A 19454-nucleotide genomic window follows, 5' to 3' on the forward strand; every position below is an offset into this window, starting at 1 on the left:
AGAATTAGAATCAGATGTTGGGGAGACATTTTTTAGGTAGAGGCCTTTTAGCATCTTTCAAATTTTTAAGTAGGTAGCTGCGTGATTTGCCCACTTCTCAGGCTGCTCAATGAGAGCAGAGTAGGAGACGGGCTATTTAATGAATTAAAGAACTGAGCTAGGCAGTAATTTGCCATTTGACTTGAGTTACCTAGTGCCTTATAGCCTCTACATGTAAATGAGAAAAATAAGCATAACAGAAGGCAGCTGACTCCTGGAAACTTAGCTGTAACAATGTACCTTCCAACGCAAGTACAAAAGATATTACAAAACGAACAATTCAATAGGAGTAACTACTTTATTCTCAACGTGTTTTTAAGAAGAATTTGTGGAATTATCATTACATTCCTAATAAAAGATAACATTATCCTCCTTTTATAAAGCAGCAGATATATAAGGCTGTCATACTAAAGCAGGGGAAGGGTTGGAGATAGAAGAGGAGGAGTTGGTGATGTGGGGAGAGAGTGCAGATGCTGGCACTGCTCTCCTCCAGCTGTTTCCTCCACCTCGCAGAGGTATAAAAAGCAGTCTGCTTGTGCTTGAGCCATAAGCTGAAGAGCGAGAGCCAAACGTTCTCTGCCTTTGGTCTCTATCAGGTTATCAGACTGCTATCTAGAGGCTCCATTTTTATAAAGTGGTCTAGGGCACTGGTTTTGGAGTCAGACCTGCCCACCCTTTCCACTTGATAGATGGATGACCTGAAGCAACTTAAAGTCTCTGAGCCTCAGTCTGCTCATCTGTCAAATGAAAGTCACTATAATACCAACCATATGAGCAGTTACTGTGTTAATCAGCAATTACACTAATGCATATAAAGTAAGAAGTTCAATATTGACCTATTGTATATGCTCAATGAATGGTACTGGTATTTTCCTCTGTGGGTTTCAAAGGGCACCAGATACTAGGTTTATCTTCCTTTTAAAAAAAAAAAATCCTCAACTTGCAAAATAAGTAAAACCTATTAAAATAAAACCTGCTCACTTCATGTATAAGACCCTTCACAACAGAGCCTCAACTTACCTTATTCTCCACCTTCATCTTCTGCCACGCCTACCTCCCTATGTGAGGTTCCACCCTCACGGACTTCTTGCTGTTTCCCAAAAATGCCTTTGTACGTGCACTTCCTCTAGAATGTCCTTTACCTGGTCTTACAGTCCCTCTAAGACCTAACTTAAATATCTCCTCCTAGGCCACATATTCTCCATATGCTCTCTCCTCTGTATTCCCACATGTAACTTAGATGTCTGCTTTAAACCTCTCGTCTACAGTGTTTTAAACTTTTTTTGACTATGACCCTCAGTTAAAAATACATTTTATCTCATGATCTAATATACACATCCATACACATTAAAAAATTTCACAGAAAGTAATGATCTTATGCTATGTGTGACACAATCTGTTATTTTCTATTCTTTCTGTCCTATTTCACTTAAAACAGATGCTGATTGCAACCCATTAAATTTATTTCATGTTCTAAAGGAGGTGACACCCTGCAGCTTAGGAAGAACACTACCCTAATCCACATCCTGCCCAGGATGTCAGCCTAGATCCAGGGCTTGTTTCCATGGTCACTTCTGGCTCTGACTCTCTGCTCCCATGTGTCTCTGGATTTGGGTCTCTTTGCCTCCTGCAGTGGTTCCTTTCTCTCTTCTCCAAGTGACTTGGATGGGAAGAACAGTCACTTGTCAATTTCTACAAGAAGGCCCCCATATATTTGTGGATATAGCAAGTATACTGAGTGCTTGTGGGAAATTGTGAAGGATAACTGTGATAGTTCTGAGCAGCAGATTAGTTAAAGGTAATATTGGCATTTCCACGCTCTCAAAGAGATGCTGAACTGTTTCTGCCAGGTGAGGCTCCAGCTGCCTGTCAGTCGCCTTGCCCTCTCCATCTCCATCTCTTACAGCCCCCTATGATACTCTCACAGTCCCGAGTACCACGAGCCAATTTAGGCACTGACATTTAATGATAGACATATGTGACAGATGCCACAGTGAAATGAAAGGGTCATGAGAGACAGATTCTCTAATTAAAGAAAGGCTACTTAATGAGATGCAGGGAGAAAATGAGATGTGGAGGTGAGGTGTGAAATTAGAGACAGTAGTTGGGATGTACTTTCCAGGCAAAATTCTAAGCCTGGGTTGTCCTTAAATATCCACTTTTTCTGTGCCCATACCCAGGATACTGGGGAATATGACACAATTTGGCAGATAGGTATGCTACAAATTCATAGTGACAAATTTCAACAAGAATATTTAGAAGCGAATGGTAAGAAAATGCTATGTACCAAAACTTGTGGCATGCAGCAAAAGCAGGGCTTGAGTAAAATTCTCATAGCCTTAAATATTTATATTAGAGAAAAGAATCTTATGAAGATTAATAAGTTTCTAGTTTAAGAAGCCAGAAAAACATCAGAGTACACCCCAGGATAGTAAACATAAGAAAATAAGTCAATGACACAGAAAATATAAATACACTCGAAATAAGTAATAAAGCTTGAAGTTGGTTCTTTAAAAAGAGTAACAAAATAGATAAAAGCCAAGCAAGACTGGGACATTTGGCTGTCTCAGTCAATAGAGCATGTGACTCTTGACTTTGGGGTAATGAGTTGAAGTCCCACGTAGAAGTTTCTTAAAAAAAAAAAAAAAAAAAGTCAAGCAAGACTGCTCAGGAAAAGATAGAATGACATAATTTTGTTAGCCGAAATGGAGACAGGCATGTGAATGTTTGCAGTAGCTTTATTCATGATCACCAAAACCTGGAAGCAATGGAGATGTCCTTCAATAGGTGAATGGGTAAACAACTGTGGTATACCCATAAATAGTGTATTATTCAGTGGTAAAAAGAAATGAGCTATGAAGCCATGAAAAGCCATAGAAGAAACTTAAATACATACCGCTAAATGAAAGAAGCCAAGTCTGAAAAGGCTACATAATGTATGAATCCAATTTTATGACATTTTAGAAACGGCAAACTGTTGAGAGAGTAAAAAAGCTCAGTGACAGTGGGTATTTACCCAAAGAAAATGAAAACACTAATTTGGGCAGGTATATGCACCTCTCTGTCTATTGCAGCATTATTTACACCACCCAAGATATGGAAGCAACCTAGGTGTCCACTGAGATGAATGAATACAGATGTGGTAGATATACCCAGTGGAATATTACTCAGCCATAAAAAAGAATGAAATCTTGCCATTTGCAATATGGATAGACCCACACGGTATTATGCTAACTGAAGTAAGTCTGAGAAAGACAAATACTGTATGATCTAAAATCTGAAAAATAAAACAAATGAACAAACAAACAATAACAAAAATAGAAACACAGTCGTAAATAGAACTGGTGGTTATTGCGAGAGGGGAGGAGGGTGGGAGGATTGGTGAAATAGCCGAAGGGGATTTAGAGGAACAAACTTCCAGTTATAAAATAAGTAAGTCATGGGGATGAAAAGTACAGCATACAGAATATAGTCAATAATAGGTAACAAACGGTAACTACTCTCATCACGGTGAGCATTGCATAATGTATATAGTTGTCATAACACTATGTTGTATACCTGAAACTAATATAATATGTCAGTTATACTTCAATTTTTAAAAAAGTTCAATGGTTGTCAGGAGCTCCGGAAGAGGGGAGGAAGGGTTGAACAGGTATAGCACAGGGTATTTTTTTTAGGACAGTTCAAATATTCTGCATGATACTGTAACTGTGCAAACATGACACTATGCATTTGTTGAACCCCTCAGAACTTTATAATGCAAAGAGTGAACCTTAATGTATGCAAAGTAAACAATCATTTAGGGGGTGCCTGGCTGGCTCAGTCGGAAGAGCATGCGACTCTGGATCTCAAGGTTGTGAGTTTGAGGCCCACATTGGGTGTAGAGATTACTAAAAAAAATAAATCAACTTAAAAAAATAATTTAGTGGTGTCTGGGTGGCTCAGTGGTTTAAGTGTCTGCCTTCAGCTCAGGTCATGATCCCAGGGTCCTGGGATCCAGCCCTGCATTGGGCTCCTTGCTCTGCGGGGAGCCTGCTTCTCCCTCTCCCTCTGCCTGCAGCTCCCCCTGCTTGTGCTCTGTCTCTCTGTCAAATAAATAAATAAATAAATAAATAAATAAATAAATAAATAAATAAATAAATAAATAAAATCTTTAAGAAAAAAAATCGTTTAGGTGGTCTGGGAAACCCAAAGATGGAATGAAGAATGCAGAACATTCTAACTATATTACAAATTGTGAAACAGCTCACTAGGGGATGAGGGGAAAAGATGCTGCCCTAAATAGCTTTGGAAATGAGTGGTCTGTAAAACTAAAGGCAAAAGAAACTGTACATTAGTGCTATACTCTAACTGATAAAGTTATCTTCAGTTGGGGTCTAGGTTAACAATTTTGATACTGCTATATACATTCAAACTGGAATAATTAAGTAAATGAATGGCAGATGGTAGGAACCAGGTTTCTCATTGCTGGAGTAGGAATTTACAGCAAGAGGAGGAGGCTGGAAAACCAATGTGGTTATACATTAGAATTGGAGACATCTGTATGGACTCATTTCACGTTTACCTTAATATATATGGTTACATCTAGAAATATATATATACATATACAAACACACACACTGTGAGATAATAGAAAATAAATATTGGTCTCTTCCCCCAGTTCCTGACACAGTGCCTGCAACCTTTGTAAGTTCCTAAGTGACAAGAGCACTAGGAGCATCTTTTGTTCAGGGCAGTGACTCTGGGTGGGCTCCTGATGGCTCCTGCATGGGGGCTGGTCACCAGAGAGACCAAGCCATGATTAGAAGCTTGGAATTTTCTTTTTTTCTTTCTTTCTTTCGTTCTTTTTTTCTTATTTTAAGATTTTATTTATTTTTGGGAGGGAGGGCAGGAGGGAGAGAGAGAGAGAAAGAGAGACAGCGAGCACGAGTGGGGCAGAGGGGCAGAGGGAGAAGCACACTCCCTGCCAAGCAGGGAGCCCAATGTGGGATGTGATCCCTGGGCCCTGGGATCATGACCTGAACCAAAGGCCGACACTTACCCGACTGAGCCACCCAGGGACCCAGAAGCTTAGAATTTTCTTTTTCTTTCTTTCTTTCTTTCTTTCTTTCTTTCTTTCTTTCTTTCTTTCTTTCTTTCTTTCTTTCTTTTTCTTTCTTTCTTTCTTTTTTTTTTTTTAAGATTTTATTTATTTATGTGACAGAGAGACAGCCAGCGAGAGAGGTAACACAGCAGGGGAGTGGGAGAGGAAGAAGCAGGCTCCCAGTGGAGGAGCCCGATGTGGGGCTCGATCCCGGAACGCCGGGGATCACGTCCTGAGCCGAAGGCAGACGCCTAACGACTGCACTACCCAGGCGCCCCAAGAAGCTTAGAATTTTCATTCCCACCCCTCATCCTCCACAGACTAGAGAGGGGATAGAAACTGAGTTAACAATTGATCATGCCTATGTGAGGAAGCCTCCACAAAATCCCAACAGCGCAGGGTTCAGGGAGTGCCAAGGTTGGCAGACAAATCCACGCCAGGAGGGTGGCACAGCCCAAACTCCAGGGGGCCAGAAGCTCCTGTGCTCGGGATCCTCCCAGACCTCACCCCAGGTAACTCATCTGGTGGTTCATCTGTATCCTTTGATAAACCGGCAAATGTGTTTCCTGGAGTTCTGTAGCTGCTCTAGCAAATTAATCAGACCTGAGGAGGGACACATGGGAACCTCCAGTTCGTAGCTTAATCAGACAGAAGTTGTGCATAACCCGGGGACCTACCACTTGTGATTGGCCTCTGAAGTGGGATGGAAGCAGTCTTGCGGGTCTGAGCCCTTAGTTGGTGGGATTGGACAGGATTTCCAGTAGACAGTGTTAGAATTGAGTTAATTTGTAGGACTCGCACCTGGTGTCACACAGAATTGTGTGGTGTGGGGAAAAGCCACCACGCATTTGACGACCAGAAGTGCCTGAAGTGTTCTGTATGCACAGTAAAGGAGACACACGGGCGAGGAAGAGGAGCTAGACGGAATGGAGTTTTTCTTACACGCGTACATATACATATCCGTTGCTCTGTCAGCTGAGAGGGCCTAGAAGCAATGACACTTCGGAAGCAATAAGCACTCACCAGACCCAGATCTTGGATTCTAATACCGTTCTCTAATTAAGGTAACCAGGGCACTTTGACAAAACGCCTAATTCTAGGACTAGGGCAGGAAATGTATAAGCCTGGAGCATTGTGTAGTGCCAGAAAAGTAAGGAAGTGCTCAAAATGAAGAAACAAACCAAAGACACCCACAGTAATAGGAGGAAGTCAAAGTGACATGGAAACCAACTAAAAGAGCTCACAGTAAAGCTGAGCAACTGGAACAATAAAATAAATAAAGTAGCATTGGGTTATATACCAAAGCATAAAATAAATATTCATGAATCCATACTGATATAAATTATTGAATAAATGAATAAATGGTGGTGGAGATAAATCTCCCATGCAAAGCTGCAAATAACTACATAGATAACTTTGCCCACAAGAAAGTGGAGCCTAACTCCCACTACGTAGACTGCACATAGTGACTTCCTCAGTGGTGTAGTGTAGAAAGGGGAGAAAAGTAGCTTCACAGAGGATAGACGGAACACCACCTTAGCCAGGTGATCAAGGTCAACATTAGCAGCAACAGAGTGTGTTGATAGTATGTACCCTGGATATATAAGGAAAATGATACTTTACACTTCTGTGATCTTCCTCTCCCAATGGCAGTACCCCAATCTAATCAGGAGAAAAACATCAGACAAGTCCTACAAAATACCTGACCAATACTCCTCAAAACTGTCAAGGTAATAAAAAACAAGGAGAATCTGAGAAATTGTCACGAGGCAAGAGGTTCTATGAGGAATGTAAGGAGACATGATGATTAAATGTAATGTGATATCTTGGATGGGATCCTGGAACAGAAAAGGGACACTGGTAAAAACTAAAGAAATCTCAAAGCGCTACAGACTTAATAAGGTATCAATACTGGTATATCAATTGCAATGAATATGCCATGCTAATGTAAGATGTTAATAATAGAAGAAGCTAAGTGTGGAGTGTATGGCAACTCTGAGTACTCTGTTTGCAATTTTTCCTGTAACTCTAAAACCATTCTAAAAAAATAAAGTTTGTTTAAAACATCAAAGGCAAGGGTGCCTGGGTCATGCAACTGGGTTAAGCATCTGACTCTTGATTTCGGCTCAGGTCATGATCTTAAAGTCCCTAGGGATCTTAGTGATGGAGCCCTACGTCAGGCTCTGAGCTCAGCACAGAGTCTGCTTGAGACTCTCCCCTCTGTCCCCTCGCACCCTCTCTCTAAATAAATACATCTTTTTACAAAAATCAAAGCCAAAACAGTAGTCATATCATAGATTAATCAGAACTTTAAAAGATATGGAAATCCATCAACTGTGATACCAACAAATTTGAAATAGACAAAGAAGACATGTTTTTAGAAAATTTCCCAAACTGATTCAAGAATTAGGAGAAAATTGGGGCACCTGTGTGGCTCAGTCAGTTATGCGTCTGCCCTCATCTCAGGTCATGATCTCAGGGTCCTGGGATGGAGCCCTGCATCAGGTTCCCTGCTCAGTGCAGAGTCTGCTTCTCTCCCTCTCTCTCTGCCCTCCCCCTGTTCATGCTCTCTCTCTCTAAAAATAATAAATAAATAAATAAATAAATAAATAAATAAATAAATAAATAAATAAATCCATCAAAGATATAAACGTAAGAGCTGAAACTATAAAAATTTTTGAAGAAAATCTAGGAGTAAATCTTCATGACTTCAGGTCAGGCAAAGTCTTAAGATATGAAAAACAAACACAAATAAGAACTAAGTTGGACTTCATCAAGATTACAAACTGTTGTGCTTTAAAGGGCATCATCAAGAAAGTGAAAAAAGAACCCAGAGAATGTCAGAACAACTTTACATGATAGCAAGTCATGTATCTGATAAAAGACTACTGTCTAGAATAAAGAACTCTTAACAATTCACCAATATAAAGATAAATAATTCAATTTTTTAAACAGGCAGAGGATCTGAACAGACATTTCTCCAAAGAATATATATAAACCATAAGAGCTCTTAATCAGAGGAAACAAATTGAGGGTTGCTGGCGGGGGTGGGGGGCGGTGATGGACATTAAGGAGGGCATGTGATGTAATGAGCACTGGGTATTATATAAGACTGATGAGGGCGCCTGGGTGGCACAGCGGTTAAGCGTCTGCCTTCGGCTCAGGGCGTGATCCCGGCGTTATGGGATCGAGCCCCACATCAGGCTCCTCCGCTATGAGCCTGCTTCTTCCTCTCCCACTCCCCCTGCTTGTGTTCCCTCTCTCGCTGGCTGTCTCTATCTCTGTCAAATAAATAAATAAAATCTTTAAAAAAAAAAAAAAAAAAGACTGATGAATCACTGAACTCTACCTCTGAAACTAGTAATATATGTTGATTAATTGAATTTAAATAAAAAAATCACCTGCAAATTATATATTTATATACAATATAAATATATATAAACCATCAATAAGCCAGAAAGGATGCTCAAAATCATTAGCCATCAGGGAAATGCAATCAAAGGCATGAAGAAACCCCTCTTCCCAACCACTAGGGATGTTTATAATAAAAAGGATAATAATAACAAGTGTTAACAAGGGCTTGGACAAATTAGAACCCTCACATCCTGGTGAAGTATAAAATAATGTAGCACTTAAAAAAACATTCCGGCTTTAAATTCTTTGTTAAATTCCTTTGAGGTGGTAAAACCTGCTGCTAATAGAGGAGAAAAGCTGCCCTTTAGGGAAGGAGCCTTATACAGAGACAGGAGAAGTGGTTGAGTGCATGTCATGCTAGGAAGCACATGGAAAAGAGGCAGAGGCTGAAAGGATGTGAACATGAGGTCCAAGAGAGCAGGGAGAAAGCGGCTTACAAGGAATAAAGACGGGCGCCTTATGGGAAGGAGGAAGAGAGGAGAAAAGTGAGGCCCTAGGTATGAGTTAGGCTGCGTACAGGCTTAAGCTGGTATAACAAGAACGCCCCCCCCCCCCGCCCGCCACCATGGCTTACAGAAAACAAAACTTTATTTTCCTCTTCTCTAACAGTCCAGAAGTGAGCAGTCCAAGCAGGTGGGTGTTGTTCTGTGCAAGCTTTCACACCCAGAAACCTACTTTTTGGACCCCTCTATTCCTTAGGCTATTGTCTTGTACTTCATGGCTAGGATATCCACCTTCCCTTTGCAGGAGTGCCCTATTCTGTAAAGAATGGAGGAAGTTCCATTAATGAGACAACCCCAAAAACCCAAGTCGAGATACTGAAAGAGTCTCACTTACTCAAGTTTGCAGTTAGGAACATTCCACACCCAAGAAACAATAGGTAGTGTTTGCTTCTCAAGAAGAAATGACCTAAGGTTGATGAAGTCTGACTCCAGTTTTGAAAAATCGTTTCAAATATTTAATAGCATCTCTTACACCTCAATTGTAAAGCAATCTTCCATTTCCTGGAAGAATCAGGAAAAGTGAAAAATATGTAATTCGTTTATATTGGTCAGCTATACTGCTACTAATTACTACCTATCAGATTTTCTTACACTTTAGGAAAGATACAACTTGTAAATATAATGGAGCAGATTCACAATCATTGTCCTACCTATAGAGAATTATTTCTTTCTGAAGCAAAACACTGGTCCAAACTTAGCCATTTCTCTTAAAAAAAAATTGTTTCACTTCCAACTAACATACTTACTTTTTCACCCAGGTGCATTTTTTGAAAAGAAACCTCTGAAAAACCTTCAGCAGTTGGATTTGGCAGGAAATTATGTGAGCAGTGATGGATGGCTTGCCTTCATGAGTGTATTTCAGAATCTGATGCGATTAGTATTTTTTTTTACTTCAGTACTACAAGATTTTTGCCTGGTGCAGCACTAGTCAGGAAACTTAGGGGCGCCTGGGTGGCTCAGTCGTTAAGCGTCTGCCTTCAGCTCAGGGCGTGATCCTGGCTTTCTGGGATGGAGCCCCACATTGGGCTCCTCTGCTGGAAGCCTGCTTCTTCCTCTCCCACTCCCCCTGCTTGTGTTGGCTGTCTCTTGCTGGCTGTCTCTATCTCTGTCAAATAAATAAATAAAATCTTTAAAATAAAGGAAACTTAGCCACGTGTTATCAAAGTTAACTTTTGTGCAAGAAGCTACCTTGTTGGGTGGCAGTTTGATGGTGATGGTATCAGCGTTACTAAAGGTGCTTTTAAACCAGTAACTTAAATAAAGGCTACCCTGAGCCCATGAATGCTCTGGGGACCCCATTACTTTCAGCCTGGTGACTTAATAATCTTTGCTCGTCCAGTGCAAGAGTCTGAAAGTATGCGGCAATCCATTATATAACCTAAAAATCACCCTTTCTCAACAGTGTCTGCCTAAATTGCCCTTTCCAAACTTTCTCTTCGTTTCCTGGTATCAGGATGATGTGTGACATCATGACCTCTAGCTGGCCTCTTCCATGGAAATTTACTTCCTTAATTTCACCATTTAAAAAAAAAAAGGGAGGAGGATGCCAGGAAAATGAGACCAAAGAAGAGGAGGAAGCGCGAGGGAGTTTCATTTGACAACATGTGCAATAGTTCTGTGTCTTACTTATCACAAGTACGATTACCAGGTATTTGAAGGGATCTTTTGTTTATCCTTGAGTTCCCTTTGGTCTCAAGAATAGGACACAAAAATTGATATACTGTGTGCATATTTCCTTAATACAGTGCCTGGCATGCATTGGATGCTCAACAGGTATTTGCTGAATTAAATGAAATGACCAATGAATAGCTATTGAATAAAGAAACAAGCCAAAATTATTTAAGATCAGAGAGAAAACTCCATGTATGTTCTTTATTCAAACAGTGTGGTTCAAACAATTTGGAATGTAAAAAGCATTTCCTTATATAAGAAGCAGATTAGACTTCCAAAAAGATCAGCATACTTTAGTCAAGCAAAAAAATTGGCAGTTTACGAGCAGCTGAATCGGAGGCTTGAAATTCAGGACCTCTCCATTTGCTGATACATGTATATAATTCCAACTGTACCTTCAGAGACTAAAGAAGAAAGAAAAATGTAGCCCATTCTTTTGCACCCTAGGAAGCTAAGGGTACCCTGTCCTAAACTTTTCTCCAACACCCCCCAAAATAATCCTTCCCCACAAAGAAAGAAGTCTAAGAAAAATGTTTGATCGTAACAGATTTAAGTCAAGGCAAGTCTGAAATAAACAAAAACCTAAATGGTGTTAGCCTGTAGTTTACCTTCTATTCTCATGGCACCTCAAATTAATGGCTTGGGTGTTGGTGTAGGTAACACTTGGCCTGTATGCTGAGGTAGTCACTGGAAGGACATACTGGGCACAATATTGTTTAGCAAATGGGCATAATCTCTACATTTAGTCATAAAATTTTAGAACTGATAGTTTATAGATCGACTAATTCATTCCCCACCCTATCTTTACAGATGATAAAGCTTAGAGACTTGCCCATGGTAACCAAACTACTTACATAGTTGCAGCATCACGCTCAGAATCCAAATCTCTTGACTTCTAGCCAGTGTTTCTTCCATTACAGTATGGTCTTTTCTCAGACAGGGTTAATTACACTCCATGGAACTTACTCTTAATCACAAGCCATGGGCCAAGTAGTTAATTCAAACTTCTTTCTTTGTTTAGCTTCACATGACTCTGTGGCAAGATTTACTAGTAAGACTACTGCTTTTAGGCCTATGTTGGCCAAGTTTCTTGTTTTCATATCCAGATGCTGGTTGGAGCTCGGCAAATAAAAATTCATTATATAATAACGCATGGACCAATGTCACCTGCAGCAGTTGGCATCGGTAAATTTCAGCAAGTAGAGCCAATTCCTTTAGAACCCACAGGAAATTTCTTAAATAGTGTAGGTGGGTATCAAAGCACCTTTGGTGGGACAACTACACAGGAGTTGCCTCTGAATCGGTATTGAGGAAATAAGCATTTAACATCATGCAGAATTGTGTTCAGTACCTGCACGCTTTAAAAATCCCATAAGAATGGAAAAGACATGCAAAGGGTGGCAGCGCAGACCTCTTGATCATCACTCAGTACACGGCAGTTCAGATTTCATGTATGACCCACTTGGATGAGGTCGATGGAGGGAAAATCATCCTTTAACAGCAGACCAATAATAGGTACACTAATAGTTGGAGAACATAAGACAAAGGACAAGGAACTGGTTGCCTTAGTACATTTTACGAAGTTTCATTTTCCCAGTAGTCAAGATAGTGTGCATTCTATTTCTTCAGCAGGTCACATGCCTGAACAGGGTTACAGATGTTAAAGACAAAGACTGATTCCTCACCATGCAAAAGCTGGGACATGGTCACTTATTACAGGATGACGACCATTCTGCTTGACAGAGGTGGCTTCTTGGGTGTTTGTGATTCCACTATGAAATCGGATTTGGAAGTGTTGCTCATATTTTAAAAAGGATGAGTTGATTGAAGAAACTTACAAATTCTTCAAAAACAAAATCTTCTCTACATAGCTGGCTTATGGCCGGAAAAGTCATAAATCTCCAGGAGTACTACATTCCAGAAAAGTTGAATCCACTGTCAAAATACCTTTTTAAAACTCTAATTATAAAACTTGTGATAAGAACAAAAACCACCTCAGGTAATTTTGTAATTTGCTGCTTATAATACTTTTTATAAGTAATATTGGCCATGTTGGCAAGTCCTTAACATTTGCATTTGGAAAATAATAAAAAAATAAAATAATCCATATGATTCTCACACTTCATCACAGTTAACAATTTATGATTTTGACAAAGCAAAACAAAATAAGTTAGAAATTACCTGTTAGACATCTAACAATACCGTATTTTATAATCCAGGGTCTATTATGTTTTGGTAAAATTATATAATATAAACTCAAAATTATTTATGCAACTTTGAAAAGATATCAAATCCCATATTATGCAAGGAATTCCATATGTTTTGTAATATATTTGATATATTTTGTTAATAAAATGAGGATTAAAAAGTCAACCAATGAAAAGTTGACAAAAAAGATAAATTCCATCATTATGTCAGTATTTGGATTTTTGGTGTTTGTTTGTTTTATTATATCAGTATTTGATTAAATGTAAGACAGAAAACTGGGAATCCTTCATTTCATATTACCAAAGGATCTGGTATTCATTTAAGCAAAATAAAACACTTTGAGAACCACGGACTATTTATAAATGTACTGAAATATTTTAATGAGAAAAACTATAAAAAACGGATAATTAAAATTTTCAAATTATGCTAGACAGAATATGTTCTAAAATTTCTCATAAAAAATTTTGCTTTTCTTTTGCAAGACATAAATCAAGAGGACCTCAAAGAAAAATGTAGCAATTAAGTTTGGAAAAGCTATAAAAGAGACTTTTACTTTTGGAATGGACATTTTTTTTCCTTTCCTAAAATGTATACCATTATTCAAGAAGCATGTTTATAAATTTCACTGAAGAAAAAAATTATACTTTTAATAATGTGACAGATCTGCTCCATCGAGTGGTTCTCTTATTGTAAAGATAATGTTATCACACTGCAGTGAACTACAAAACCAAAAATAGCAAAATTCAAATTTAAAGAAACACACTTTCTATAGGAAGCCTATTTAAACCCTATGACATTTAGAAGGTTCTCACAGCCCCAAATACATTTTACAAAAATATAGTTTCATGTAATGTGAACAAACCCATTATTCTCTAACATTTAGAGTAAATGATTGAACAGTCAATGCACAGTTGGATTACTAAATAAATTGGAAGTCAAGGAGTCAATATTTCTCATAAAAATAAATTAAATTACAGTACATCATGGTCTTGGTTGTCCAATTCTATTGTTAGTTCCATACCTACTTGGCATATTTGTAAAACCAGTCCTGAATCCTTGGGTTGCTCCAATTCCTGGAACTCCGAGTCCTTGATTAAGCATGCTAGTATAAGGTGTGTGTCCATGATTAAGACCCAAACCATAAGGTCTTGTTTGGGTGTTCAGCAGAATAACTGGGTTCATGTTTTTTCCAGGGGTGTTAAATGAAAATTCTGGAGGTGGACTACTAGGTTTAGCTGGAGTTGATGTGACAGGGTTTGAATCATCAGTACCCTTTAAAGGAGGCATTGGAATTATGTGATGATCTGAAAAGTTTAGGACATTGGCTGCAACAGGCCCAGATAGTAAGGCAGGTCTAATCCAATCATCCTTGAAAATCTGAACAGTCAAAGTAGACACTAGAGTGTACAGCCTGTTGGTGACATGAGCAAGAACCATTTGTTCGTTTGCATCTCGTCGAATTCTTACATGAACTGATCCAGCCTAAAAGGGGCAAAATCACAGGAAAGAGATTCTTAAAATTATACCACTGAAAATTTCATTAGAAATAAACATTTATGATTTGGTTGTAACTGTTACTTGGTATTTTCTTTATTTTAAATTTTTAAAAAGATTTTATTTATTTGAGAGAGAGAGAGCAAGTGCACAAGCAGGGTGAGGGGCAGAGGAAGAAGCAGAGTCCCTGCTAAGTAGGGAGCCCCATGCGGGGCTCGATCCAGGGACCTGGGATCATGACCTGAGTTAAACGCAGATGGCTAACCGACTGAGCCACCCAGGCCCCCCATATATTATGTTTTTAAAGTAGGTAATAGAACAGTAGGTACAACAATGATTCTATTTTGTTTAAAACACACAGAGACAGAAAAATAGCCAAGAGTAACAGCACTTATCTCTAGAGGATAGAATTATTAAAGGTTTTTATTCTCTTTTCTTTGACTTAGTTGTAAGTTTTAATTTTTCTAAGAATCAGGTACTATTTGCATAATAAAACAAGTAAAAATACATAGTAAATAAAATTAAAAGTCCAGCAGACAGCTACCTGGGTGGCTCAGTCAGTTAAGTGTCCAACTCTTGGTTTCAGCTCAGGTCATGAACTCAGGGCCATGAGATCGAGCCCTCCATCAGGCTCTGCGCTGAACCTGCTTACGATTCTCTCCTTCTCCCTCTGCCCCTCCCTTCTCCCCACTTTCTCTTTCTCTAAAAAAAAAAAAAAAAAAAAAAGTCTAGCAGACATTCAATGTTGATTTCTAGATAAACTCAGATTTTCAAAAGAAAAAAAATTATGACAAAGAATAAACTGCACATAAATTAGCCAAGTAGTTGGTTTAGTTACAATGTGTCTGAATCTATGACTTTAGCAGTAGTGAGAGAGTTACTGTCAATCATAAGACAGAGAAAATACAATGCTGAAATTTGACTTCTAGTTTATTATTTTTATGTAAGACAAGTCATGTCTAGAAATGAAGTCATCTTTGATTTCTCCCTTTTCTTGGCCACTACCATCTCACAGTCATCATTAGACAAAACTACAAAAGACACCGTAACCTCTTTCGGTTGGCTATGGAAATTAAAGCAATTAAAAGAAGTGAAAACCATTTCTGTGCAGGAGCCTGAACAAAGTCTGCTGTGACTATGGTGTTTGCATTAATTTATGGCTTCTATGACAACTATTCTTGGCAGTTCAAAAGCTTGTTTTATTTTGTTCTTGGTCTTAATTAGGCACTACATGGGTGCAGGGTTAGATGGCCACGTTCTGAACAGCTGGGTGACTGCATTCTTTGTGTTTATAAGCCACCCAGCTAAATAAACACTTATCTATTGTTTTATTAAGACTGGTAAAATTAAAGCAATGATTGAAAATGAACTACATTTGGGGGTCCCTGGGTGGTGCAGTCATTTGAGCATCTGACTTGGTTTCAGATCAGGTTGTGATCTCAGAATCTTCAGATCAAGCCCTGTGTCAGGCTCCGTGCTCAGTACAGAGTCTGCTAGGGACTCTTCCTCTGCTCCCGTCCCTACTACCTCTCTCTCTCTCTCTAAAATAAAAAAATAAATATTTAAAAAAATGAACTATATTCCTCAAGGAATGTAAATTGGTATAGCCATTTTTGAAAAGTGACTGGCTGTATTAAAAGCTATAAAAATGTGAAAATCCCTTTAAAAAAAAAGATTTTATTTTTAAGTAATCGCTACACCCAACCTGGGGCTCAAACCCAGAACCCTGAGATCAAAAGTTGCATGCTCCACCAACTGAGACAGCCAGGCACCCCAATACGAGTATCCTTTGACTCACAAAAACGACTTCTAAAAATTAATCTTAAGGAATAATCACAAGTCTGTGCAAAGATTATTCCACAAAAATGTTCATCCCAGCTCTTTTTATATGGGAAAAATGGAATACCACTTTGTCCATTGGGGACTGATTAAATAAATGATGGCATATTCATATAATGTAAAACTGCAGCCATTAAAAGTTATGTTGGGATTCCTAAAACATAGCAGTAGTAGTGGCACTTTTTTGAAATGCCCCAAATATCTCCAGAAAAACAGAGAAACTAAGATATTAAGTCCAAAAACCTATGGACAACATCTATAAAAAAAACTAGATAACATGGTTCCCCTAAGACCTGCAAGGTATCAGCATCTGTGCAGGAGGAAGTGACAGGATATCTGACTGACCTAAAAACCTCAAAGCACCTAACCTGTACTTAATGGAAATCTAGGACAGCAAATTTGAGAAAGGCAGCTAGGAAACCGGGAGGGGTTCTACACATTTCAATAATGGGTGAGTACACTGAGTCTGCAGTAAGAAGAGCTGGAGCAGCCTAAGCCCTGTGAGTTCTCCAAAGTAACCAAGCAAAGCTCCCTTCCATTATAAAGCCCCACGTTAAGAACAAACAATTGTGTCTGAATCTCTGAATCCAAATTGAGCAACAGAGTAGAAACAAAGATAAAGAAGTTCAGATATAAATGGGAGGAAAAGAATCAGAAGAAAAAATTTTCACTTCACAGACTCATCAGAAGAGGGAGCTTTAGAACCATAAATTCAAACAAAGTACCCTACACCACTCCTTATTTTAAAGTTCAGGCATCAAAAAGGATGAATACCTACCATTTACATTGACATGGATGGAACTGGAGGGTACTATACTAAGTGAAATAAGTCAATCAGAGAAAGACAATTATATGGTTTCATTTGTACGTGGAACATAAGAAATAGAGCAAAGGATCATAGGGGAAGGAAGGGAAAACTGAATGGGAAGAAATCAAAGAGGGAGACAAACCATGAGAGACTCTTGACTGTGAAACAAACAGGGCTGCAGACAGGGGAGGTGGGTGGGTGGATGGGGTAACTGGGTGATGAGCATTAAGGAGGGCACATGTGGTGAAGAGCACTAGGTGTTATAGACAACTGATGAATCACTGAACACTACACACCTGAAACAAATGATGTAGTATATGTTGGCTAACTGAATTTAAATAAAAAAAATAAAGTTCAGGAATACAATTTTGCATAAAAAGGAGCAACAGAAAAGGACTGAATCCAAATTGCACAGTTATTATAAGAAAAAACGAGAAGAAGAGATTATGAAAGATCGCCAGAAAGATTTACCTACAAAATAAGAACCATAACCTATTTTTTCAAAACAAGCTGAAAGACATGAAACAAGAATATATACATAAATCAGCATTAGAAAACCTCAGAAATGAGGGGTGCCTGGGTGGCTCAGTCAGTTAAGCATACTGACTCTTGATTTCAGCTCAGGTCTTGATCTCAGAGTCATGAGTTCAAGCCCTGCATTGAGCTCCACTCTGAGCATGCAGCCTACTTAAAAAACACACAAGCAGGGGCGCCTGGGTGGCTCAATCGTTAAGCGTCTGCCTTTGGCTCAGGGCGTGATCCCGGGGTCCTGGGATTGAGCCCGACATCAGGCTCCTCGGCTGGGAGCTGCTTCTTCCTCTCCTACTCCCCCTGCCTGTGTTCCCTCTCTCGCTGGCTCTCTCTCTGTCAAATAAATAAATAAAATCTTGAAAAAAAAAAAGCAACACAAACAAAAAACCTCAGAAAGGAGATGACAGTGACTAACATAACATAATAAAAAATTTTAAAAAAAGAAATGAGATGACAGTGAGAAATAAGAGAAAAAACAATCACTTCAGAAATGAAGACCAAGCTAGAAGGAATACAAAAACAAATAAACGTACAGGTCTACTATAAGAGAAATTAAAGGTGAAGAGAAGGAAAGTTTTAAAAATCAAAGGAAATGAAGAGACAATAAGAAACTGAAAGAAAGTAACAAATATGAAAGAAAGGCAAAGATCCAACATGCTTATAATAGGAGTTCCCAAAGAAGACAAAAAGAGCAAGAGAACAAAATATTAGTAATTAAAGAAAACTTCTCTGAAAGTTAAAAAATTTTTTAAATAAAATTATTGAAAGAATATACTGCATACCTGAAGTAACTAACCCAGAAAGATCAACACTAAGACATAGTCTAGTGAAATTACTGGACTTAAAACAACAACAACAACAACAACAACAAACAAAACCTGTGGGCATTTAGGCAAAGATCAAGTCATATTTAAGAGAAAAAAAAAAATCTGACCAGCACAGTAATACTTAGTGACATAGAAAAACTGTTCATGATATGTTATGTGAAAAGAGCAAATTATAAACAGCATGGTCTCATTTTCTTTTTTTTTTTTTAAAGATTTTATTTATTTATTTGACAGATATAGAGACAGCCAGTGAGAGAGGGAACACAAGCAGGGGGAGTGGGAGAGGAAGAAGCAGGCTCATAGTGGAGGAGCCTGATGTGGGGCTCGATATCATAACGCTGGGATCACGCCCTGAGCCAAAGGCAGACGCTTAACCGCTGTGAAACCCAGGCGCCCCCATGGTCTCATTTTCTAAGGAGAGTAAATATAAGAGTATAAATAAGAAAATTGTCATGGCAGGTTTCTCTACATGGAAGGATTATGGCTATTAAAAAAAGTTTTTTCTGAGTACTTTTCTGTGTTTTCCTCATCATTCCTGACACAGGAATGAAACCATGCCATAACAGTCTCTCTGGTAATAGGTCCAAAGTGGATTTGTGAAAATTAATAAAAGGAAACCTTACTAAAATGGGAGTCGGGAGGCCAGAAGGGAGGGCCTTTGAGGCCCTACCGCCCCTAGTCAACTGCAGACTCAAGAGGGAGAGAGGTCAAGTCCATACTACTTTAACTACTACTTTATTATATCAGCAGGAAAAAGGAGGCTTTCCTTCTTCCCCCACAACAGCCCAGTCAATAAGAGACTGTCATAACTCAGCAGTAAAAGCCACTACACTTGAACTCCCAGTTTCCTCCACTGGATTTTTCAGTTATAACAGCCCTTTCTACTTTACCCTTTCCTCTATAAAAGAGCATTCCTCTCTTCTGTTCTCCAGACTTGCCTATGGTTTTGCTGTAGCTTGCTTGTCTCAAATTGCAATTCTCTGCTATTCCCAAAAAAACCCTTTTTGCTAGTAAAATAACTGTTTTATTTTTAAGGT

At 38.8% G+C, this 19454-nt stretch overlaps 1 protein-coding gene across 2 annotated transcripts in view; it reads right to left on the bottom strand.

Annotated features, from left to right (window-relative positions):
• Positions 1-19454, bottom strand: part of SLC30A6 (solute carrier family 30 member 6) — a 49815-nt gene that overhangs the window by 1411 nt on the left and 28950 nt on the right. Inside the window, exons 14-15 of one of the 2 annotated variants that reach the window (XR_006781732.2) lie at positions 11565-14400; positions 9374-10144 (exon numbers count right to left, since the gene is read on the bottom strand). Coding sequence is in view for 1 of the 2 variants with exons in the window: in XM_045809119.2 (XP_045665075.1) it covers positions 13900-14400 (501 nt within the window). In the remaining variant the exon portion in view is untranslated. Of the gene's footprint in view, positions 1-9373; positions 10145-10877; positions 14401-19454 lie in introns of those variants that run through there. The other variant, XM_045809119.2, reaches the window with a different exon arrangement.

This window comes from Ursus americanus, chromosome 7 (assembly GCF_024610735.1).
Source record: "Ursus americanus isolate L20-20 chromosome 7, mUrsAme1.1.p, whole genome shotgun sequence".
Taxonomy (NCBI): domain Eukaryota; kingdom Metazoa; phylum Chordata; class Mammalia; order Carnivora; family Ursidae; genus Ursus; species Ursus americanus.